The sequence below is a fragment of the Nematolebias whitei genome, chromosome 10 (assembly GCF_014905685.2).
Source record: "Nematolebias whitei isolate Nwh7 chromosome 10, NemWhi1, whole genome shotgun sequence".
Taxonomy (NCBI): domain Eukaryota; kingdom Metazoa; phylum Chordata; class Actinopteri; order Cyprinodontiformes; family Rivulidae; genus Nematolebias; species Nematolebias whitei.
Window position 1 is genome coordinate 37,201,594 of NC_056507.1, and position 26,810 is coordinate 37,228,403.

General features: G+C 41.0%; 1 protein-coding gene across 1 annotated transcript; it reads right to left on the reverse strand.

Moving 5' to 3' along the window:
• Positions 1 to 5,798: 5,798 nt before the first annotated feature.
• Positions 5,799 to 13,040, reverse strand: LOC119416500 (overexpressed in colon carcinoma 1 protein homolog). The gene is made up of 6 exons (XM_037683734.1): positions 13,034 to 13,040; positions 12,861 to 12,885; positions 11,140 to 11,175; positions 9,955 to 10,034; positions 9,676 to 9,734; positions 5,799 to 6,109 (listed from the first exon to the last, which is right to left on the reverse strand). The coding sequence occupies exons 1-5, from the start codon at positions 13,038 to 13,040 to the stop codon at positions 9,730 to 9,732; spliced, it is 153 nt and encodes a 50-aa protein (XP_037539662.1). The 3' UTR covers positions 5,799 to 6,109; positions 9,676 to 9,729.
• Positions 13,041 to 26,810: the final 13,770 nt, after the last annotated feature.

The following is a 26,810-nucleotide window of genomic DNA, read 5'->3' on the forward strand; positions in this document are numbered from 1 at the left end:
TGAAAAGAAATCGTCCATCATTAAACAGGGGTGGAGGCCTCCGGGTTCAATTGTCCCCCTCTTACGATGCTGTGATTGCTAGTATCACTCAGCCCTCTGTGAGTAGTAAACAGCCATCAGTGTGCTAATGATCCATTGTTAGGCTGATGGTCCTTCTTGAGCATGTGATCAGTTGGTTTTGGTTGTCAGCAGCAAACTGGTTGATCCACTCTGAGAAGGTGCTATTTAAGAGACTGAGCTGAATACAGCTCCTCAGACTGAGGAAGTCTCTTGGATGAGAGACGAAACGTTTCTATATTTTTGTTCTTGTTCTTGTTGTTGTTTTGCTTTGTTTTATTTTTTTGAATGTCTAGAGGACCCGATTTAACTTTTTTAGATTTTTCTACATGGATTATTGAGCAAGCATCAGGATACCTTTATTTCTTGTCATTTTTATGATTATGGCTTCCTAATAATGAAAAAACAAACTTCAGTGTCTCAGAAAACGATAATATTGTGAACAGGTTCAGTTTTGTAAACTCCTGGTGTCTCACCCTGATCAGCTGATTAACTCCTACATGAGCTACAAATGTCTCATTCCTCAAGTCCAGCCACTCCTGAACCAGAGAAACATCAGAAGTGTCTTACCTGCTGAGGAGACAAAGAACTGAACTGTCTCTCAGTGGTCCAACGTCCTCTTTTCGGGTTAAAGTAAATTTTCATGTCATTTATGAATCGAGGTCCCAGAGTCTGGAGGAAGAGGAGAGGTCCAGAATCTACGTTGTAGAAGTCCAGAGTGAAGTTTCCAGTCAGTGACGGTTTGGATCCATGTCCTCTGCTGGTTCTGATCCACTGTGTTTTCTGACGTCCAGAGTTCTCGCAGCATCTAGCAGGACATTTTAGAGACTTCATGCTTCTTTCTGCTAACGAGCTTTATGGAGATACTGGTTTATGTTGTTGTTTTTTCATGATGTGCAAGACATAACCATCAAAATTACAAGAAATAAAGGATTGAAATATTTCACTCTGTGTGTAATAAATATACTGTATATAATGAGTTTCACTTGAACTTTTTTTTAACAATATTCTAATTTTTTAGATGCACATGTACATTCAGACAATATGCTGTGCTGCAAAAGAAAGACATATTTGACTGTACATGCACCTAGCCATCCACAATATGCCACGTTTCCTTGATCACCTGAACAGAGCAAAATAAGAGACATTGATCTCATGCAGGAGGAACACCTATAAAGAAAGAGGGTTGATAAAAGAAAAAGAGACAGGAAACGTGCTGTAAAAGCTAAAGGCCTCTTATTGGCACTGAGGCAGGAGAACTAAATTAGTGGTGTAGAGAGACATGAACTTCAAGAGTAAAGGATCAACATAGTTGAGACTTCTCTGCTGGGTTTCAGATCAAATCATTGACTTTGAATTTGTTTTTATTCCAAGCTGTAATTTACACAGAACATAAAGCATATCTCTGTACGTGCAGTATTTTTCACCTCCACCACTGAGGATTGTTGTTCATTAATAATGTGAGCCAACATACCTATCGTTGACTCAGCTCCAGTAATGACCCAGAAAAAACAACCCAAAACCATTAGCTTCGTTCCAAACTCCAGGAATGGAGAAATAAATCCTTATGACACTTTTCAGTCAATTGTAACTTGGAGAGATCTTAAGCCTCAAGCACTTAAAATTATAATTCTGGTGTTGTGAAGTGGCTTTCTGTGGGAAAGTCATGAACAAGTAAAATGTCAACTGCTTTAGATCAACGTATATGTAGATAATCTTTCCATGTAATGTCACTTCAACAGATTTTCAAAGTAAATTACCCAACATAAACAGGTCTCTCTTATAAATGAGTTCTCGAGGCTCAATGAGGTCAACCTGTATAAATAAAGGTTGAATGAATCCTTTAAGTAAGCCTATTTCAATTCTTTTTGTAGTTGTAGTAAAATACAGATGTTGTTTATCCACTTCAGGAAGATCCTGAAAATAATTTCACCTCCAACATCATTATTGTTATTCATGTTTAACTTTGGTTCTTTAAATAAAATTCGACTGCGTTAATGTTTGAGGAATTTCCTCAAATGTAGGAGTAAGGTCGAAATTTGTTTATCAGTCAGTGTAATAAGGCATAACATGCTATCGATGAATCTACATAGATAGAAACAAAGATGCCATGAAGTCTGGGTTGGGGTCTTGACCCAGTAATCCTCTCTGACTGGGTGTACCAGTGACAAGTAAATGCTGTTATGACACAAGGGGTAAGAATAGTATAAAAGCTTTGCAAAAATCTGTGAAGGGGGTTCTGTTTTGGATTCTGATTCTGTTCAGCTGATTTACATTTCTGCACCTCTTCTGTAAACCCTGATTTTTGCTGTCATTAAGAGATTCAGTGTCATCTGTTTTTTAATGAAAGATCAAGTCTTTGCATGTTGTTTGGCTACAACAACATCACTAAGATTAGAAACATCCATCCATTATATTTACCCACTTCTTACTTTTTGGGTCATGGGGGTCACTGGTGCCCATATCCAGCAGTCACTGTGCGAGAGGCGGGGGGCACCCTGGACAGGTCTCCAGTCCATCACAGGGACACATAGAGACAAACAAGACAAACAACCATTCACTCTCTCTCTCACACATAGAGACAATTTAAAGTTACCAATCAGTCTAACATACATGTTTTTGGTCTGTGGGAGGAAACTGGAGTACCCGGAGAAAACCCACGCATGCACGGAGAGAACATGCAAACTGCACCCAGAATGGCCCCCCGGACCAGGATTCGATCCGGCAACCTTCTCGCTGAGAGGCGGCAGCTTTACCAACTGCGCCATCTGCTGGTCCATGTATTTATCATTTCTGTCCATGAGGCTGACACATTGTCTACTTTTAAGATTAAGCTTAAGTCTTTCCTTTTTGATAAATCCTATACTGTAGTTAGTGTTGGCTTGGGTTTCCTGAGCTATCCCTTAGTTATCCTGCTATAGGCTTAAACTGTTGGAGGGCAAACTGACCACATTTCCTCACTCTGCTGCTGTCTTTACTTACTCTACCTGTCTGTATTTTAATTATTTCCACCTTAACATGTTTTTGTCTTTCTTCCAATAGAAGGTACATCTGGACCTGCCATTCTGTGAAGTGCTATAGAATAAACTGAATTGAACTGTGTGTTCCCTCAAAACTTGTGACATCTGGGGCATTGTGTTGTGATAAAACTGCTTCTTCTTGTTGTTTTATTGGCGGTTGGCAAACAACTGAAGGAAGCATTACCGCCACCAACTGGTAAGGAGTGTGGAGATAAAACTGCTTATTTTAGAGTGGCCTTTTATTGTGGTCAGCCTAAGACACACCTGTGAAATAATCATGCTGTCTAATCAGCATCTTGATCTGCCACACCTGTGAGGTTATTGGATTATCTCTGTAAAGAAGTGCTCACTAACACAGAACAATATTTGAGAGGAAAAGATCTACTGTGTGCATAGAAACAGTCTTCAATCTTTGAGTTCAGCTCATGAAAAATGGAAGCAAAAACAAAAGTATTGCATTTGTATTTTTGTTCAGTATAGTAGAAGTTTTCGTTCTTTTGACCTACTTTAAAGTTGTAGAAAAGACCTTTCCAAACCTTCACTGCATCATAAACTCATGTTCTTCAAGGCTGATGAGCTCTGCTGAAAGAATACACAGAAAAATGTGTCCACTTTGATATGTTGGTGTCTCGATTATGAAACATACATTTGACATGAGACAAAAGTTGTTTCAATAATGTGATTCCTGAAGATCACGTTTATTTTATTATGTTCACAAGACAACATATCTTTTATTGTTATCTTTCCATAACAAAGACACATTTTTAAAATTTTTATGATAAGAAATTGACCTTATAAATTCTAATTTATTTTAAAAAGTTTATTTTATAGTTATTGGACACAAGGAATTCAACCAGCACAAGTGGAATTTTCTATGGTATTTTTTATGCTACTCTAAGGCTGTTCATTGTTAATTAATGAAAAATATTGATGAAGTGATGTCTTAACAATTTCAAATTCAAGAAAACAGATAAAGTTCCCATTTAAAAAGATATTATCAACGCTAATTATTTACCTGAAGCAAACAAGACATCACATTTCATTTTTCGTGTTCTGATGCTTTCCGATTGTCATGACTGAAATCCTAAAAGTTAGAATAATTCCTTCATTTTCTAAACCTGCTTTGTTTTGCTCAGAGTCATTGGAGAAATTTGCTGGAGATGATTACAGTTTTCATTTGGTAAATTTCAAAGTACATTCTGGAAATATTATCAGTCGACCAGTAAAGCTGAAGGCAGGAGTAAATAAAGCAAACAGTCCTGCCGGGGGTTTGGTGATAATTTTGTGATTTTGCAAAATCATAGAGGGTTTTTTTAGATGCTTAAGTTAATTTTTTCCCAGACTGTTTACAACTTATCGGTATACGTTTTGATGTGAGGGTGTGCTGAATCAAACCACTTCTAATAAAACTGAATCACTCAGTCATTAGAAAAGGGTATGAGGTGTGATGTTGCACTTAGGTATAACAAAGTCAGCAAACCCTTTTTTGTTGAATAAAATTTGTTTTGTTTCGTTTTAAGAATCATTCAGAAAAATGATGTTCAGTTTGTTAAATCATGTGACAAAAGAGGGTTGAAAACATATTTCTTCTTCTGATGTATCCTTTGCTAACTCATAAACGTTATTAGGACGTGTTTGGAGTTATAAATTAATTTTGTGGTATAATAAAAACTTTTCTGGAAACCTTAAGAAAGACGTTATGGCTCTAAAGGCTAAACCAGGGCTGTTCAACTAAACTGCTCAGGGAACCACAGTTACTGAAAGCCAAGAGCTCAGGGGCCGGACATCCAGAAGTTATTTATATTAAGTAAGTTTGTTTAATGGTTTAAAATCTAGTTTTATTTAAAAATAAATCCATTGGTGGACTGAACTGAGTCCATCCGTGGGCCTGATTTGGCCCATGGGCCACCAGTTGAATAGCCCTGGGCTAAACTGTTTCAGGGAGAAATTAAAATAAAACACTGCTGCAGAGAGTGAACCGCAGACTTAGTAAAAAACAAAACAAAACAGAAATAAAAAAGAATGCTGTTTTTAAAATCCTAAATCTTCCTGGTGACATTATATAATCAGTTTGGGGCGCAGATTATGTGATTACACTGTACACCAAAATCATCTGGTACATTTAGGAATATTCGGCATACACAACTATAATTTTAGCATAATTGTTCAAATCAGTTTCACTCTCTTGCAGCATGAGGTCCCTGATTGCTATAAATGTTTTTGTATGATAGTTACATGTTCAGTTTCTTCAACATCCTCTCTTTGCAACACGATTTATTAATGCTTTGTAGTGAAACTACTAGCGGTGGTTATTGCAGAAGACTTTTGAAGTGTGCACCACGCAGCAAGTTGCCAACTTGCTCAGATCCTCCGTCATTTCCTGAGAAAGAGAAGGTTCCAGTGCTGTGACTGACTACCAGAAAGTACAGTGGGGCGGCTGTGGCTGAGTGGTTAGAGCAGTCGTCCTCCAATGCGAGAGTTGGGGGTTCGAATCCACCAGCAGTCACATGCTGAAGTGTCCCTGGGCAAGACACTGAACCCCTCATAGCCTCTGATGTGTGTCCCATCAGTGTATGAATGTGATCTAAAGCACTGATTATTCTCATTAGAATGATTTGTTCAATTAGCTTTGTAGAGATCTAGTAGAGTGCTGCATGAATGGGTAAATGAAGACACAGATTGTTGTGTAAAGCGCTTTGAGTATCTTGAAATAAGATAGAAAGGCGCTATATAAGTACAGTCCATTTACAGTCCCGATGCCAGCTGCTGCCGCCCATCACGGCTAGTCCCAGGTTTAGTACTCATCTTGTAGTTTTTGTTTGTTTTATTGCAGTTTTGAAGGGACATGATGGATGCCGGATGCAGGCCTCCACTGTGCATCTAAACGTGTGCTCCATGGCTCCATGAAGCAACATCTTCTGTCCTGGCAGTCTGTCCACATCCCTGTTCAGTTCACCAGTGAAAGTTATAGTCTTTACTTTAGTCAGTGTGTTGAACCAGAATCAGAGCACACGCATGCTCTCTGCACAGTCCTGTGAAGAAAATAAAAAGAGAAGCTGTGACAAGTTTTTGAACCAACATTAGTTTCTAAGAGAAGAGATGCAAAGTAAACCATAGTCATTGTTTAGCTTATATAGTGAGGTTCTGTGGTAAGACTGTGAACAATTAACATATTACCTGTTGCAGATAGCTCTTAGAATGACCAGTTTTGACAAATAAAGGTTAATCCTGATTAAAATATTGATCTAATGACTAGTCTGAGTCATGCCAACGTTAGAGTTGGTTGTTGTCTTCTTTAAACAACGCTAATTTCAGAAGTTTCAAGGCAATTCATTCAAGAGCATTTTTATAAACTTTTGCATTGCCATAAATTTTGTGTTAAATTGTTCTTTACCTAGACTTGGGCAGAAGTCCCTCACTACCTCGTGGTTCATTTATTGCAGACTCGCTCTATCGCGGTTTTTCAAAATAAGATTGGACATACACAATTGGCTGACTGATGGATGAGCCGCACGATTGGCATGGATTTTTATTTAAAATAAATTATTTAGCACCAGCTGCACTTTTGTGCAGCCCTTACTGCAGGATAAGCTTCCTGCTGCAGCTGATCAGCTGTTCTCCATGAAGAGCGGAGAAGTGGGCGTGGCCAAGAACGCTTGGAGGTGGCAGAGAGCAGAGGAGGCAGGGAGCTGAAATCATAATATTCTGTGCTCTTTTAGAGCGTTTAGAGTTTAGAAACATTGTTTAGAATATCGCAAGAGTGTGGGAAGAGTTAAAAACACCTATGTATATATATATATAAAGTATTATTCTTTCAGCTGCTCCCTGTGTTAGGGGTCGCCACAGCGAACTCAGTCGCACGAAGACATGGCAGTTATTTTTACGCTGGATGTCCTTCCTGACGCAACCACAGACCACCGAGCTACCACAGCCCTCTGTGTGGAGCAGAGAGCTGCTATCTAGGACACCTGTAGGAGCAGATGGTGGGGGTTAAGGGCCTTGCTAAAGGGCCCAGAGTGGGACAAATGAGGGTGGGGGGCAGTTGTGGGTGCTTCACCTACCCCACCCACATTTTTGATGTTGTCTGTACCGGTGCTTGAACCGGCGATCTTCTGATCACAGGCCCACCTTCTCTAACCTCAGGGTACAGATCCCCCGCGATAGACGAGGGACTACTGTATTGTCATTTGCACTTACAAATATCATTAACATTTTATTTACTTAGACTACAAGCATGTCTTTAAGACATAAGAACCTGGATGACCCTTAATTTTTTCCTTTTGAACACAGACACTGAGGTTTTGGTTTTTACCTGAGCACCTTAGGAATGAATTTTTCAGTCTTTCTCCCTCCTTAGATAGCATTAATCTGTCCTCCAGCTCTAATGTTAAAAATATTGGTGTTATTTTTAATCAGGACATGTCTTTTATTCCCCACAGTAAAAACGTTACAAGAACTGCTTTCTTCCACCTGCGTAATATCACTAAAATGAAAAACATCTTATCTAAAAATGATGTAGAAAAACTGGTCCATGCATTTGTCACGTCTAGACTGGACTATTGCAATGGTTTTTTATCTGGGTGTCCAAATACTTCCTTAAAACGTCTTCAGTTGATCCAAAATGCTGCTGCCAGAGTCTTAACCGGAGTTAGTGGGAGAGATCATATTTCTCCAGTTTTAGCTTCTTTCCATTGGCTCCCTGTCAAATCCAGAATAGAATTCAAAATCTTACTTCTAACCTACAAAGCTCTCAACAACCAGGCTCCATCTTATATTACAGATCTTATTGTTCCATATTTTCCTAACAGAGCACTTCGCTCTCAGGCTGCAGGTTTACTTGTGGTTCCTAGAATTTACAAAAACAGAATGGGAGGCAGATCTTTCAGTTATCAGGCTCCTCTCTTGTGGAACCAACTTCCAATCTCTGTCCGTGAGGCTGACACATTGTCCAGTTTTAAAACTAGGCTTAAGACTTTCCTTTTTGATAAATCCTATAGTTAGGGTCGGCTTGGGTTTCCTGAGCTGTCCCTTAGTTATGCTGCTATAGGCTTAGACTGCTGGAGGACAAACTGACCACAATTTTCACTCTACTACTGTCTTTACTTACTCTGCTCAACCTGTTTTGTATTTGTAATTATTTTTTCTATCCTTAACATGTGCTTTTTTGTCTTTCAGATACACCTGGACTCATACCTGGACCTACCATTCTGTGTTTGTCTGTCCTCTCAAACCAGCCGGTCAAAGCAGATGGTCAAAAATCCCTTTTAAAAGGGAGTTTTTTCTTTCCACTGTTGCCACATGTCTGCTGGATTCCTTAGATAGAGAACTTTACTAATTGGCTTTTATTTATGTGAGTGTTTCTGTAAAGTGCCCTGAGACAACCTTGTTGTGATTTGGCGCTATATAAATAAACTGAATTGAACTGAATTTATATTTTTGGTTATGAGCAGCAGCACGGTGGCACAACTAGAGGTAAAGCTGCTGCCTCTCAACGAGCAGGTCCCTGGTTCAAATCCCGGACTGGGGGCCTTTCTGGGTGGAGTTTGTATGCTCTCTCCATGCATGTGTGGGTTTTCTCCAGGTGCTCCGGTTTCCTCCCACAGACCAAAAACATGCATGTTAGGCTGATTGGTAACTCTAAATTGTCCCTAGGTGAGTGAGAGCGTGAAAGGTTGTTTGTCTCATTTGTCTCCATGTGTCCCTGTGATGGACTTGCGACCCGTCCAGTGTGTACCCCGCCCCTCACACAGTGATTGCTGGACATGAGCACCGGCGAACCCCATGACCCAAAATGGAAGAAGCGGGTAAAAGATATTGTATGTATGGATGGTTATGAGCACTTTCAGCAGGATTTTCATATCACTGCTACCAGAACAACCACTTCATGAGGAGTTCAGAGCAATGCAAATGTTAATAATTAGTACACATGTAAACCAATAGAATTTTTTCTAGACTGGAGCCAAGGGCAGGTATTCCACCTCATTGGAGGGGAACAGTAAACAAAGAATTTTTAAGAGCAACTCTTTGTGTGTGTGTGTGTGTGGGGGGGGGGGGGGGGTACAGTTTCCCTTAAGATACAGTCAAATATACTGTTGTAATATGAAATGAAAATGAAACATTAATATCTGTGTTCTCAGGCAGACAAGTTGCACAAACTAAACTAACAAGAGCACCAAACATCTTTCTCCACTCTCCCCGCGCTATTTGTTTCTTTAATGCTTCATGGTCACGCGGTCATGTGACCACAAGTGGTACGGCTTTACAATAAGGCTCCCCATAATATTAGTTATAGATACTTATAATGCAGTGATAAAGTATAATATTATATGCTAAAGAAATAGGTTTACAAATATTTATTGTTCTTACAAGGTAGTAACTTAGTCTGAAATGTTTAGCATAACAACTCTAGATGAAATATATAGGTGAACAGATTTGACTCACTATTTGGAAAGAAACTGGTCAGTTTTGTCTCTCTGTCACCCTTAATTAATGCATAATAAACAATTATTAATGATTTATAAAGTGTTTATAGAGGTCCATAATCTTTGTGCATAATCTCACTTCAAAAATTTTTAAGATTATTTTATGTGTTATATACCCATAAAGTAGCTTTTAGGCTCAGGTACTTGTGTTGTACGTTCTTCAGCAGCTGCTAGTCTGCAAGAAGAAGAAAAGAAAAGACTCAGCAACCAGATATTTACATGAACAATTGTTTGACCTTTACTTTTTAAGGTTTTGAATCACTATCTTAATAATAAAATTAAAGAAACTGCAGTCAACAGCCTATACTATACACCAAAATGTATTTATGTTGAATTCTTCCTAAGTAAGTATGTTTAATAAGAATAATTTAAAAAGATGTGTTGCAGTTGTTCACCTTTTCGTGTGGACTTGGACTGACTTGCAGCCACAGTGGTCAGATCTGCTGGTAGACCCACATATACACCTCCATAATTTCTAAAACCAGGAGAGAGGATGTCAGTTTAGAAGTTCATGTTTGGGAGATGGCACACCTTACGTTTACATTCAGTCAAAAAAAGGTGCATTAAACACGTAGATATATTCTAAACCAACATAGTTTAGACATGTCATAGTTGAAAACAGACAATTATAGCCCGCCGCAGAAAGAAAAAGGTTTTATGAGTTTTGTCCATATGTGTTATTGTTTGTCTGTAGCACTCAAGATGACTGCCACAGCTAAACAACACAAGTCTATGTCTAAAGTGCCAAGTCACAACAGAAGTCGTCTCAGTGCACTGAACAGAAATATTCATATATATATATATATATATATAAAGCCAATTAGTAAAAGTTATATATCTAAGGAAGCGAGCAGGCAAATTGAATCTTCACTTCGTCACAGTCTTCCATCCTTGAAGTAGCAAGCACAAAGGAGACAGTGGAAAGGAAAAACTTTTTAACAGGAAGAAACCTCCAGCAGAACCAGGCTCAGGATGAGCTGCCATCTGCTTCAACCAGCTGGGTTTGAGAGGAACAGGAAGGAGAAACTGACAAATAAACTGAGCTGAAGTTTAGGTGTGGTAGTAGCTGAGGGTCAACCTCAAGACACACAGTCAGGGCTATTCAACTGGTGGCCCGATGGCCCAATCAGGCCCACGGGTGAGCTCAGTTCGGCCCAACAATGGGTTCATTTTTATATAAAATTAGATTTTAAACCATAAAACAAACTTAATGACAATAACTGCTGGATGTCCTGCCCATACATTCTCAACACAGCGCTGAATGGCAGCGGGCAACATGCATTCCGTCAAGATATGTTCAGCCTTTTATTTATCTAACTGAGGCCTTGTGGGTCATTTTGACACAAGGGCAGTACGAGGGTTAACATTAAACTGCTTAGTTATAGAAACAAGAGTTAAGTATGGTAAATACAACACTTTAAGGTGTCATTGATGACAAAATCTAAAAATATTTATCATTAAAAAAACTACACAAAGCAAAAAGATCAGGGTTTGAGAATCCACACCTGCTAAAATACTTTCATTCAAAACAATCCAAGGCATCAAGGTGACTAAAATCACAAAAAGCTTTGAAAAATTACCTTCTTTTCTCATCTTCTGCCAAGGGATCTTCTGTCCTGATTGAAAGAAGAATGACGGTCAGGTCAACTGTCAGGTGGAGCGTGGACAAAAACTGACAGAAATAATAACGAGAAGTGACAGCAGACACTTGACTGTGGAGGAGTGTTTTGCTTGGCTGCAGAACATTTAAGGTGCGCTGCAGGGATCTAATTTCCTGGCAGCAACAACTGATGACTGAATTGGCAATTATCGTTTCAGCCAAGCCGTTGAACAACCAGTTCCCAGAGGCCTTGGGTTTGTTGTTATTTGGTTGGATGGAGCTGACACGAAGCTGCACACAAAATAATGAAATAGAGCTCTGCTGGCAATTTTTATTTGTATGCTGTTCTGTTTTCCATGTGATGCCTGAGTGCACACCTGTGTGGTTGTTTTTCTATCTTTTGTGTTTGTGGGCTCTAGACTCTGGTTCCCCTCTAAATTCAGAGTAAGGTTCAGCTTAGGTCAGGATAACGTGCTTGGAAAGAATAGCTCTTCTAAAAAAAACAGGAAAAAAAACAAGGGGTGTGTGCAGATGCACTTGTTTTTGTGATATTTTTGCTGTGTTGTTCAGTTCTGGGAAGTTCTGATTAGTAAGGCAGGCTCTTCAGTCAGCTCTCCTGGGCCCTAAACTGGCTGCTCAGATGGCTCGCAAGAAGCATACATGCTGACAGAGTGGGTACAAAATGCACACAAACATGCAGACTCGCATGCAAGCTTGTAAAGCTGCTCTTGTTAAGACTAAATGATCTTTATAAGCCTTAGCTAAATCCTAACATGACCATAAATAATACATATGTGCCATACTTTCTGTGCCTGAAGTGTAAAAGTGTAAAATAAATGTTAAGCTAAGATTAACTCAACATTTATTTTACACTTTAACTCACACCAGAACTTAACATATGATCTGTCTAACCAGGACAAGCCTCGAGTTCTGAAAAGGACTGCTGATTTAGAGGAAATCAACATTTATTCCAGAAAAGATCCCACTGAGGTAATTACTGTGATGTGCAAACACTCATCTTTGATCGTCCCACACATTTCTGGGGAAATGCTCAGGAAGTGCAGCTCATGGCTGAACAAAGTCTCTATAATGGTGCAAGATGACCAATCTATATCTAAGAAAAGTCTTTCTAAAAGCAGAAAATGGTGCTTACACACGTGTGTTTCTACACCTTTTTTGGTTTGTTGTTAGACAGTTTTCCTGAACAGAGACAGTTCACGGTGCTGGGCTGCAGAAACTTGAATGAATAAAAATAATGCAATAAGAAAGACCTACATGCTTTTTCATTAACACAGGACTTTTTTTTATTTTGTTTTATTGTATTTTTTATATGGTTTTACCTGATGAAGATCCAGTTTGGATCCAAGCCTTTAGTCATATAAATCAGTCCTGTATCGAGGCTTTTCCTCATTCATTCGTTATTATTCACATTCAGCCCTTTTCAAAAATAAAAGAACTGAATTTCAAGTGTCTTGAGATGTAAACAGTTTAAATCATTTTGTATGAGCTTTACTAATAAACATCCAATGTTTTTATGTAGATATTTCTGCAGCTTTTAAACATTTAGTCATATTTCATATGATAATGAGAATAGTAAATATATATGGCTAACTTAATAAAATGTGCAGATGCATGAGATCTAGAGGCCAGAGATGATAGTTTCATGAATACCTGAAATCATGAAAAATGGCTCATACTTACACATCTTTGGAAGCTTCTGCAGGCCCTGAAAATGGATGGAAAGACCAGATTTAGCTTTGGTTTGAAAGGTATCAAAGGAAGCCTGCTTCTACATGTTTCTGCTTAAACAGTTGTTGGATTATACAACTTTTGTTCAATGTTCAGCATATGATGATTGTTTCTGAGCAAGTTACCGTACATATTTGGTCAGTCAATCAGCCAAATATTAACTCCATAAATCTAAAGTAAGACCACTCCTGAGGTGTAAAGATGTTGGAAATGATTTATTGTCTGCCCAGTCCTATAAATAACAATTAATCATAGTTTGACTGATTGCCGTATGCTGCTGCTATATACTCCTGGTGACTTTATTTTTAAGCTCCATCCAGCATTATAACACAAAAAATAAGAGTTATTATAAACACAAACCTTAAGAACTTTGAGTTCCATGAAACCACATGTGAATTCAGCAGAACACCACAGAAAAGTGTCAGACCAGAATAAGAAACTGTCTGAATCATTGTCAATCTGACAAACTTGCTGAAATCACATGAAGGAACAGAAGTATTAGCAGTCACCATAATAAAGTACTCAGTAGTTTTGAATACACATTAACAGTGTAAACAATCACTAATTTCTGACATTTCACACTTTAACTCTCCTGACAAAACAGAAATGTTAAATTAAATGTTATTTTAATTGTTCACATTAATTAAAATTAAGTCTCTTAATTCACAATGTTTATGGGGTGTAAAGTCACATTATCCTGAATTTACACATAATAGGAATATGTGTAAATTGGGGAAGTGGTGGTGCAGAAGTTAGAGAAGGTGGCCTATGATGGGAAGGTCACCCGTTTTACTCCCTGGACCAACATCAAAATGTAGGTGGGAAAGGTGAAACACCCACACCTGCCTCCACTTTCATTTGCCCCACTCTGGGCTCTTGAACAAGGCCCTTAACCCCCACCATCTGCTCCCCCGGGTGCCCTAGATGGCAGCTCCCTGCTCCACACAGAGAGCTGTGGTAGCTTGGTGGTCTGTGGTTGTGCCAGGAAGGACATCCGGTATAAAAACATTTGCCACGTCTTTGTGCGAGTTAGTTATCTGTGGCCACCCCTGAAAAAAGGAGCAGTCGAAAGAAAGAAAAAAGCGAATATGTACAAATTCAGGATAATGTGAAATGTATAATTATTAACCAATGTTAGCTTAGAATGAATAAGCAAAGTCTGACAAAAATAAAAGGTTTATTATTACAGGGTTGGTTGTAAACCCCGTGGTAATTAATGGAGGTTTGTTGACTATGCAGGCACACAGACAGACCAATAATAACTCTAAACTTTTATTAAAGGAAAAGGCTGATATGGTAATATATTACAAAAAAGTATCAGGATTAAAAATACAAAAATAAAATAAAATAAAAATCTTCAGAGCAGGATACACTAGAACTGAACTAGCAAAAAGATCAGTAGTATAAATAACTCAGTGATTAATGAGTGAATGCAGCTGAGCTAATTAGCAGATGCAGAGGAGGTAAGTGGAGTAATGAGCAGAGGCACAAGGAAAAATGAAGTAAACTGAAACTGGAAAATGTTTGATTCAACAAGGAAAGGCATAACTAATAAACACAAAAAACACTCAAAATAGAACCATAAACCCAAAGATCATCTCACGTTTTAATGCCAAAACATCCTACTGGGATTACAACAAAAATGGGCCATATGGGCACTTAAAGAATGCCTGCATGAGGTTATATGGCAGACACTATTTCACAGAAACATAACTCCAGTTGAATCACTTTCCAGGACATATTACAAAACTCACCATGAAGTGTTATAATAAATTTAGTTGCAAATGTTATGTGAGAATCTGTATTTTGTTCCATTTAGTTCCTTGTGTTTCCTGCACTCCCCAGTGTTTTCCCTCCTTGTTGTCAGCTCCTTTCTCACTTGTCTCTCTTCCTAATCACCCCAGGCGTTTGTCTTGATGTCTCGTTAGTATCCCTATATATTCAGCATTTCTGTGTTTTCCTTTGTCCGTGGATTGTGCTGGTTATATTCTGTTCCTATTGTCGTTCCTACATGCATGTAAGTTTTTTGCTGCACTGACAGCTGTTGATTTTATTTTTCTTATTAATAAATTAATTCTTCATTTTTCCCTCGGCGTCTCTTGTGTCTGCCTGCACATGGGTTCAACATTAAATCACAAAACATGATACTTTTTCAGACATTTAAAACTGGTTTTATGGATTTTATTAATACTGCATGGGAAAACTACATAATTTACACAATGTTTAGTGTTACCACTCCTAAAAGACAAAGAAGATCAAATAAGTAATATACGGATGCAGTTAGTAAAGACATTAAGGTAGTTGTAGTGAGGACAGAGGATGAGAAGGGCAGAATAAGATGATTGAGGACTTGCCGTGGTTTCCCCTGAAGCAGGAACAGCCAAAAGAATAATAAAGAAATTTAGTGTTTGCATTCCTATTCCCAAATTTAGCATTTTGCACAAACATGACAAAACAAACAGCAGAAGATTACTTGAATTTTTTAATATCAAATTAATATATTCCTCTGCTTAGTTTAGAAGTTGAAGTTTGCTCAGTATTAAGAAATATCAAATAGGTTTTACTCTGCAGCTTCAGTGCTTTCTAATTAAGTGCATTTTCTTTAGCTATTTTAACCTAAGCTGAAGGGAAGCAGAGTTTATATTTATGTGAATGCTGATGTTTTCTTGTTTTTTTGGTTGGTTGTTTTGGCTTTTTGTGTGTTATTTTCCCATTACAGTAGTCCCTCACTCCATAGCGATTTTTCAATGACTGTCAACTTTAATATTACTCACGTGATTGGGACGGTACGGGATAAAAAGTTAACAACTAAAAAGTACTTCAGACAGGAGCCGCCATTTTGTAGTTTTCTTTCAATAAGCCTATACTGTAAGGCCAGTCAAAAGAACTACACTACCCAGAAGCCAACAGTGCTTCCGGATTATGCTTTCTGCAGAAATGGAGGGAAAGTTTTGCAACACAAAGTCAGAAGTAATGATCTATCTATAAATGGTAAATGGACTGTACTTATATAGTGCCTTTCTATCTTATTTCAAGATACTCAAAGCGCTTTACACTACAATTTGTCTCCTCATTTACCCATTCATACAGCACTCTACTAGATCTCTACAAAGCTAATTGAACAAATCATTCTAATGAGACTAATCAGTGCTTTAGATCACATTCATACACTGATGGGACACACATCAGAGGCTATGAGGGGTTCAGTGTCTTGCCCAGGGACACTTCGGCATGTGACTGCTGGTGGATTTGAACCCCCAACTCTCGCATTGGAGGACGACTGCTCTAACCACTCAGCCACAGCCTCCCTATGAAGCTCACAGAACTGGCAGTATAGTTGTAAATAATCCTGAAGCTTCTTGAAGCTCAATTATCCACGCGCACATCAACCTGGATGGGGCAGTGGGCTTCATGCTGCAGGACAGTTCTGTTTCGTATAGGCTTCGCCCTTTAAGACTGTCGCTAGTGGGTTTATCCCTAGGCGCGCAGCACAGCACTGAAAACTTTAGTCCACGCCCACCTGCTGTGTGGGCCTTACCCCCGGTCTGTATAAATTACGGTGAGACCAGGTAATTGGCTCCCATTTTTTCTTCAGCCAGCTAGCTAGCACTGTCAGAAGAACGAAGAAGGAAAAGTGGTCCAGCTTTGACTGGCACAGCCTTTGCTAAGAATGCCTGGGTCTCCGCCACGCCAACCTCCTGCCTTCCCAGTGAGTTCTTCCTCCCCGAGGAGAAGCAGACGAGCAGCCTTGTTCAAGGTAAGCACCGAGGAGTGCTTTTCCGTGGCAGGCCGCTACCCGCTGGACGATGCCATTGCCGTTTCTAACGGTTTTTTTCCCCCACGGTAATCAATGTTTTTAATCAATTTAATCAAATTTTTTCAGATGTTTAACAACCTGTTAAAATGCATCAAAATGCAGGAAATTGCATCTCTTATTCAAAATTTTCCAGGGGAGGACCCATGGGACACCCCCCCCCCCCCCCCCCCCCACACACACACGCACCACCCTGCATCAACCCCCCCTCCCGCACTGCATCCCCACCACCACCGCCCTGCCTGCTATTTGTGTTCCGGCATCAATTGGTTTACAAATTAAGCCCTGCTCATGACCATAGGTGAGGGTAGGAACATAGACCGACAGGTAAACAGAGAGCTTTGCCTTACAGCTCAGCTCCCTCTTCACCACAATGGACCGGCACAGAGTCTACAATACTGCAGATGTTGCACAAATCTGTCTGTCATATCTCACGCTCCATTCTTCCCTCACTAGTGAACAAAACCCCAAGATACTTGAACTCCTCCACTTGAGGCAGAACCTCCACTTGAGGCAGAACCTCACCTTTGACCTGAATAGAACAATCCACCCTTTTTCGGTTGAGGATCACAGCCTCAGATTTGAAGGTGCTGATTCTCATCTCAGCTGCTTCACACTCGGCTGTGAACCACTCCATTGAGAGCTGAAGATCACAGCACGGTGATGCCAACAGGACCACATCATCTGCAAAGAGCAGAGATGGAATCCTGAGGCCACCAAACCGGAATCCCTATGCCCCCTGGCTGCAGCAAGAAATTCTGTCCATAAAAGTTATGAACAGAATCGATGACAATGGGCAGCCCTGGTAGAGTGTAACTCCCACCCTAAAGGGGTCCGACTTACTACCGGCAATGCAAACCAAACTCTCGCACCTCTTGTATAGGGATTGAAGAGCCCGTGACAACAGACCCCCAATTCCATACTCACAGAGAACCCAGCCATAGTGTTGTTGATACTTTCTGGGTTGTTAATATAAAAGTTTGATATGTTTACACAAATTACAGTTTACTTTAAAATGATAATTAAAGTGTTTGCCTGCAGTTTTAGCTCTGAGTCTCAGAAAGGATCAGTACTTTGTGGAAATGGAAACATTGATACCAGTTTATTTTGTTCATCAATTTTATCATCACTCTTAATAGTCATTTACTTTATATCACACTCTGTTAAAGCTTATCTAAAACTGTAGCAGCTGTACCTCTCCAACATCAGTGTGAAACCTTTTAACTTCCGTTTCTCAAACCCAGCTCCAGAACCAGTCACTGACCACAAACGTACTGTCTGTTTGTTCTCTGATAAGATTGCAAATGAGGTAACGCCTGTTGTGTCAAAGCAAGATCTGTTACGTGTGAAGGTGTATAAATGAGACTGTATTGCTCATGATTTTAAAATACACACAGAACGTTCATGTGTTTTTTTCCCTTCTGCAGAAGAGAAATAAACCTTGCTAAGTGTTTTTAACAAAGTTCTCAGTCTGCTAAATTTTATTGAACAACAAAGTTTGATAAAACTCCACAGTGTACCCCAAGGAACACGGTCAAATGCCTTCTCCAAGTCTACAAAACACATTTAGACTGGATAGGCAAACTCCCATGACCTCTCGAGGACCCTATTGAGGGTAAAGAGCTGGTTCAGTGTTCCACGGCCAGGATGGAAGCCACATTGTTCCTCCTGGATCTGAGGTTTGACCAATGATCAGACTCACTTCTCCAATACTCCTGAATAGGCCTTACCATTGAGGCTAAGAAGAGTGATGCACTTGTAAATGGAGCACACTCTCCGATCCCCCTTTCTGAAGAGGAGAACCACAACCCCAGTCTGCCAATCCAATGGTACTGCCCCCGATGTCCATGAGATGTTGCATATGGCTTGTCAACCAAGAAAGCCCCACATCATCCAGGGCCTTAAGGAAATCAGGACAAATCTCATCCACCCCGAAGTACTGTTGCCACGTGGCCTTTTAACTACCTTGGCGACCTCAGCCATGGTTATGGACAGACCAACCCCAAAAAGTCCCCGACTTTGCTTCTTCCATTGAAGGCATGTCAGTGGGATTGAGAAGGTCTGAAAAGTATTCCTTCCATCTCCCGACAACATCACTGGTTGAGGTCAACAGCACCCCACTTTCACTGAAAATGGTGTTACTGCTTTCCCCTCCTCAGCTACCGGATGGATTGCCAGAATCTTCTCAGAGCCGACCAATAGTATCTATCCAAGGCCTCACCAAACTCCTCCCACATCCGAGCTTTTGCCTGAGCAGCAGCCAAGGCTGCAGACCACTTGGCCCTCTGGTACTCCCCAGCTGACTCCAGAGTCCCACCAGCCAACAAGGACTGATGGGACTCCTTCTTCAACTTGACTGTCTCCATAACCCAGGGTGTCCACCACTGTTTGAGAATGGCCACTGCGAGAAGCACCGACAACTTTGTGGCCACAGCTCAAGGCAGCCACTTCAGCAATTGAGTCGCAGAACATGGCCTACTGGACTCAATGTCCCCCACCTCAGCTGGGATATGGTTGAAGCTCTCCCGAAGGTTTGAGTTGAAGATCTTTTGGACAGGTTCTTCTGCCAGGTGTTCCCAGCAAATCCGCACTATACATTTGGGTCTATTGGGTCTGTCCAGCATCTTCCCCTGCCATCTGATCCAACTCACTACAAGGTGTTGATCAGTTGACAGCTCAGTTCCTATCTTCACCCGAGTGTCCAAAGCAAATGGCCGCAAATCAAATGACATGACTACAAAGTCAATCATCGATCTATGACCTAGGGTTTCCTGGTGCCAAGTGTACTTATGGACACCCTTATGTTCAAACATGGTGTTTGTGATGGACAAACTATGACTAACACAGAAGTCCAACAACAGAGCACAGCTCGAGTTCAGGTCAGAGAGGCTGTTTCGCCCAGTTACACCCCAGGTCATTACCCATGTGGGCATTGAAGTCCAACCATCCATCCATACATTATCTTTTACCCGCTTCTTCCATTTTTGGGTCACAGGGATCACCGGTGCCCATGTCCAACAATCACTGTGCGAGGGGCGGGGTACACCCTGGACAGGTCGCAAGTCCATCTCATGGCCACATAGAGACAAACAAGACAACCACTCACTCTCTCACTCACACTTAGGGACAATTTAGAGTTACCAATCAGTCTAACATGCATATTTTTGGTCTGTGGGAGGAAACCAGAGTACCCGGAGAAAACCCACGCATGCATGGAGAGAACATGCAAACTCCACCCAGAAAGGCCCCCGGACTTGGATTTGAACTGGCAACCTTCTCATTGAGAGATAGCAGCTCTACCAGTTGTGCCACTGTGCTGCCCTGCATTGAAGTCCTCTAGCAGAAAACAGGAGTCACCAGCTGGTGCACATTCCAGCACCCCTATCAAGGACTCCAAGAAGGCCAGATACTCTGAATTGTTGTTTGGCGCATAGGCACAAACAGCAGTCAGAGCTTATCCCCCACCCAAAGGCACAGGAAAGCTACCCTCTCATCTACTGAGGAAAACTCCAACACGCAGGAACCAAGTCGGGAGACTAAGAGTAGGCCCACACCAGCTCGGCACCTCTCACCATGGGCAACTCCAGAGTGGAATAAAGTCTCTAGACCCTCTCAAGGAGATTGGTTCCAGAACTCATGCTGTGCGTTGAGATGAGCCCAACTATTCATTCATTTATTCAACCTTTATTTATACAGGTTAATCCCAAAGAGCCTCAGAGACCCATTTACCAGAGAGAACAGATTTTAACAAAGAGTGATGACAACAGTAGACAACAAAGACAACAGTAGATAATCATAAAAGAAAGCATACAAACTGAGAAGAAAAATTAAAAGAAAATGGTATTTAAAAACAAAACAAAAACAGCTAGGTTAGAAGGCGATGTAGAATACTAAAAACAGGAACATGTCTGCATTGGGTTTTGCCAGGAACTTAGCAGTTGGTTGAAGCCACTTAGAGAGAGGTCAATGTCGAGAGCTTCAGATCTTTTTGCAAGATATTCCAGAAAACAGGAGCGGAGTAGGAGAAGGCCCTTTTGCCTAGTTTGGTCTGCACTGAGGGAACACTGCATGTAATAATGTCCTGAGAGCACACGCTGTAGCTGCACTGACACAGTGGCATGTAGGAGGAGATGTACAGTACGAAGGCAACAGACAAATAAATTATTTAAAAATGAAAATGTACCAGTGAAAGAGTCTATGTGAAGTTAATGATAACCAGTTAACCAGTGAATATAGGGTGCAATGGTTGGTACTGTAGTTACAGCCAGTTATGAATCTTAGTGCACCATGATATAAAACTTCCAACATCTGCAGGGTGCTTATAGGGGCGTTCATGTAAATAGTGTCACCATAGTCACTAGAGGGAAAGAAAGTCGCAGTTGCAAGGCGTTTCCTAGCGTTCAGAGTTAGACAGGATCTATTTCCAAAAAAAAAACCCAATATAACTTTCAGTTTCCTTACAAAGTTTTCCACGTGGAGATTAAAAAAGAGAGATTTGAATCGACCAAGATATCCAAATATTTGTAGGAATCAACAAACTCAATAAGGGCACCATTTGAGGATAAATTCGAAAGAAGAACTGCAGGAACCAACTTCCTGTTTGAAAACAGCATCCCTTTGGTTTTGTTGGCATTTAGGACAAGTTTGAGACAGAACAAATCTGACTGGATCATGTCAAAGGCAGATTGTAAAAGCTGGAAAACCTTAGCTCATGTTTTAGCTTGACAATAAACAACTGTATCATCAACATAGAAATGTAAGGATGAATCAGGGATGCTCTGACCTACATTACCTATGGAGATTGTAAAGAGGGTGGGTCCTAAGACTGAGACTTGTGATGCAACATTGTTGTACGTTAAATAACTGAAGGAAGTACCATTATGTTGAACACATTGCCTCCAGGCTGAGAGATAGTTAGTGTAGCATCCATTGGTGTGAGCTGAAAAAAAAATTCTGAGCTTATGACATAAGATATCATGGTCCACAGTGTCAAAAGCTTTAGACAGGTGCAGCACAATAATCCTTAGCATCCAGTGCTTCAACAATGTCATTAAAAACCATCAGCAAAGCAGTCATTGTGCTGTGTTGTTTCCTGAAACCAGATTGATGGGGAGGTAAGATGTTAAATGAGTCAAAATACTTTTTGATTTGAGAGTTTATTAGTTTTTCTAGAATCTTAGCTAAAATGCAAAGTTTAGAGATTGGTTGATAGTTGTTCAGTGAGGTGGGGTCACCTTCCTTCAGCAAAGATAGAACAAAGGCTGTTTTTCAAGTGTCTGGAATGGAGTTTTGACTTTTGGACAGGTTAAAGATGTGGGACACCGGTACTGCGATGATATGAGCGGCCAGCCTTACGAAATAAGGTGGAAGGTCATCAGGGCCTGCAGATTTTCTAGACCTTTTCACAATTTATTAACATCACTAACTGAAAACTGTGAAAATGAAAAAGTGGACTTTACAGAATAATGCCTTGTAGGAGGGATTTGATTTGAAGATGTTTGGCTTAAAGGAGAAGTGATTTATTTTCCATTAGTTAACTGTGGCAAACAAAGAACTAGAATCAACAAAATGTCTGTTGAAACAGTTCAGGATCTCGTACTTATTTGACACAGGAACAGAGTTAACAAGAAGTTGTGATGGCAGGTCAGATGAATGAAAGCTGCCAGAGAGAGATGTGATTGTTTTCCAGAATCTTTTAGGATCATTTAGATTTTTAGATGTCTGAGATAGGAAATAATTACGTTTTGCGACTTTGACTGAAGTTGTACATTTATTCCATTGCTATTGGAATAGCAACCAGTCACTGTCTGAACCAGATTTTCTGGCTGCAACCCAAAGCTGATCTCTCCTGTGCAGAATGTCAGCTTATGCAGGAGTAAATCATGGGCTGTCTTGTCCTTTTATTCCGAATTGATGAAAAGGAGAATGTTTGGTTACAAAATAGATGAAACTATTTTGAAAATGATTCCAAGTGGTGTTCACATCATCAGTTAATATAATATGATGTCAATCAAAATGAGACAAGTCCCAAAGGAAAGCCTGATCACAAAAATGTTTAAATTCCATTTTTTTAATTAATCTGGGTTTAGAGTGAGGTAGTCCCTGATAACTCCGATAATGCAATGGTTGCTCATATCATCGGCAAAAGCACCCAAACCAGGGAATTTATGGGGCATATTTATTAAAAAGAGGTCTAAAATGGAAGATTTTTCAAGACAACACTTGTTACATCTAGAGGGGTTGTCAATGATTTGGGTCAGATTAAGTGACAACAAACATTCCTTGAATTTATCACAAAGAGGGCTCTGTGATCTCAAATCCACATTGAAATCTCCTGCGACTAGGAATTAATTGAATTGTAAATTAATTAGGAAGTCTAACAGAGAGGACAGAGCTGAAGAGGTTGCTGTGTGTGTGTGTGTGTGTGTGTGGGGGGGGGGGGGGTAACAGCCTATGACAGATAAGATCTGGCTACCATGCAATGTAATATTTAATGCTAGGGATCCAAATTGGTTTGGAATTGTTTTAGCCAACACCAGTTGAGAATCCAGGCTTATTCTGATGTAAATTGCAACCCCAACTCCCTTTTTCAGACAGTCAGAATGGTAGATGTTAAATACATCAATTGCCACAACCTTATCCAAAATTGATTTGGATAGCCAAGTTTCAGAAATGAAAATTACGTCAGCACCAGAAAAACAGAACCGAATTCTCAGCATATCAATTTTTCGAGGGAGGCTGCATGTATGCATGCATGAAGCCTTGACATGTCTTTTAAATCATTTGGTATGCTGTAATGTATAGGGGGACCAGGGTTGGCTGGATCCTGGAGAGCAATAACAACATTATTATTAGACATTTCCTTGTGTTTTTTTGTGACGGATATGTAATTACAGGAGTTAATATTGTGACACTTAGCTCCCATAATTGATCCATGGTGAAAATAATTTATAAAGACATTGTCACTCAGAACCCAAAAACAGTGAAGTTGGCAGGGATTGGCAACTCCAGATGTGTTAACAAGGTTGTGACTCCAAATAATCAGAGATCTGAAAATAATGGGGATGAAGTAGAAAAGTTTCAGACCAGAAAGCATCATGGTTCAAATGGACCAACAAGCCCAGCAGGGTGGTCCAACTGCAGCTTGAGTTGGCCTGAAGGGAGCTCCAGCAGCTTGGTGTAGACAAATCACTCCTGCTGCTCTCATGTTGAACCAATGCCGTGTCCAGAACCAACAGGCAGAAACAGGTAATCCACATCAAAGAACAGAGCAAGCTGCCAGAAAATCCACTTGTTCTGGAAGACATGATCCTGGCTCGGTTCGGATTAACAGAGATCTGATCCAGATGAGAAAAACCACCCGTCAGGTAGAGCCCTCAGTGGGATCAGGGTCTAACTGAACTGAGCTTAGTGAAGTGAACAGACGATACCAATAGCATGATCTGGAACAGATCCTTCAGCTGATCAGCTCAAAAGTGATGGTCCCATACGGATCCAAAATCCAGGTGAGTGCAAATGGAAGATCAGCAGAACTCCAATGCATATACCAGTCTTCTTTCGAGCAGCTCCTCCTCGGTGTTTCCTGGGACAAGAGGCTTCTACAGGTGAGCAGTGGTGCTTTCTACAGGTGAGCAGTGGTCAGACTGACCGTGAAGGCTAGAGCCGTCCTTAGCTCAGTAGTCTGAATCTGACAAACTCCTCCACAGCTGACAGCAAACCCCACGGAGGAGGCCGGTCCTTTGATGAGAATTATCAGGCTGCCTGCTGAGGCTGAGACCGGCTCAGTTCTGGTCCAGCTCAGGTAAACTTCTCCCACGGCAAACAGCAGACACCCACGAGGAGAACAGGTCCGACAGAAAGCCAACGTGAAACCACACAGCGATTCTGGTCAGAACCGAACAGACCACAGAGATCCGGATGGAAAGTCCAGTTGGAATCCGGAGAAAAACACTGGAGCTTCGGACAATGTCTCCCCCACTTGAGAAGCCTGGCAGGCTTATCTCATAGTGACTAATGGGCTGGAAGTGGTTCAGGTCCTGGACCGAAAAATTCCCGGACGGTTCCGTTCAGCTCTCTGAGCTTGCTGAGCACCCAAGATGATTGGAAGAGGGACCAACCTTTTAGTCAGGTTTGAAAATGGGTCAGTTTGATGTGATAGGACTGCAGAGAAGCCAGGGAGCTGCCATGCCGCTGCTGGTGAGCTGTTGAATGCTCACTGCTGATGTGCTGAACAATATCTAGTCAGTACCTCTCAACCTTATGCACAAGCTCAGGCTCCTTCCCAGCCAGAGAGGTCACATTCCATGTCCCAAGAACCAGCTTTGCTAAGCCAGGGTCAGAGCGCCAAGGCCCCTGCCTTCAGCCACTGCCCATAGCATCATGCTCCCAACTTTTGTGACCCTTCCTGCAGGTGGTGGGCCCACAGGAAGGCAAACCTATGTTGTTCATTTGGGCTGAGCCCGACTGAGCCCCATGGGTAGAGACCCGGTCACCAGGAGCTTGCCGATGAGCCCCTCCTCCAGGCCTGTCTTCAGGGTGGGGTCCCGGTAACCCACATCCGGGCAAGGAACACGGAGTTCCTTGATATATATTTTCCATCAAAAGTCTTCTGAATCATTTTTGTCTGGCCTGTCACCTAGGACCAATCTGCCTTGGGAGACCCTACCAGGGGCAATTACAATTGTCCCCGACAGCATAGCTCCTAGGATCATTCAGGTACACAAACTCCTCCACCACGACAAGGTGGAGATTCAATTATGAGTGCTATTTTAGTTATCCTTATATTGAAATGTTCAGCTCAATCAGGAGACAAGTGAGGCATCTTTTGTGTTTAAAAACTTTATACATTTCAAAATATTTAACCTTATATACAAATATTTTCCCCATAGAAATGCATTATTTTTGAAAGAATTTAAGAGATCTCGTTGTTCTATTTCAAATCCTGTTCTGTTTTTGTCCTATGCAACTTTGAGTGGCTGAGATGTATAGAGGTAGGGCAGCCAACCTGGGACCAGAAAGCTGCAGCTCAACTCCCAGCCATGCCCACATATTGTGGTGTCTCTGAGCAAGACACCCAATCCCTAATTGCTCCTCGGGCACTCAATTGCTGCCCACTGCTCCACTTAGGTGTATCCCAGGTGTGATGGGTTAAATGCAGAAAACCATATGGTTGCAAAAATGTTCGCTATGATCCTTTTAAAGTTCTATTTGTGACAGCCTTCATTCACGACCATACCACACTGAACACACCTGATCTCATCTGGCCTCAGAAGCTAAGCAGGATTAGTACTTGGATGGGAGACCACATGGGAATACCAGGTGCTATAAGCTTTTGCATTTCTCATAAACCACACCATGGATGCATTGTTCAAGCCAAGAGCCATTGTCAGTACTGGGGTCTAAGGTTGTTTTTACACCTGATAGTCTGGTAGACTCAGTTCGGGACCAATATTCATAACATTTTGTTTACATTTGAGCTGGTGCGTTTGCATTCACACTGCACTGTGCAGTCAAGCCAACCTGTTGAACCAATCTATTCTCCCGCTTGCCTGTGGTGGCGCTGCACCACGAACTACTGAAAGAAACAACACAAAAACCTCTGAAGACACTTCTTCTTCTTCGTCTTCTGGAAATAAAAACAAAAACGGAGTGGCATCAAGTTTTAGCAGTTTTATGAGTTATATTTTGTCATTTTTCAACAATAGACTCAGCATGAACAGAAGATGAAGCAGAAGACCACAGAGAATATTGTTTTTCACACAAGGCAACTGATGACTCCATATAAGGTAAGAGAAATGGGTGTTTGTTTGCCCTGCGCTGTACTCCACTTCTTGCTTGTGAAGTGGGGCCCGGTCTGTTTACATTCACACTGTACTCGAACCGTGCTGGAGTTCTTTTCTACCAGACCGAGACCTAGGTTTTAGCCTGGGCCAGAGTTCGCCTTTTTGTTCCGTGACAGAGTTCGAGGGTGCGTTCACACCTCCCCAAACAAACAAGACTTTCTAGGAAAATGAGCTACAGTTTGATTAAAGCAGACTAACCTTGGGCTAAACAGGGCTGGTGTGAATGTAGGGTGCATTCACACCAGC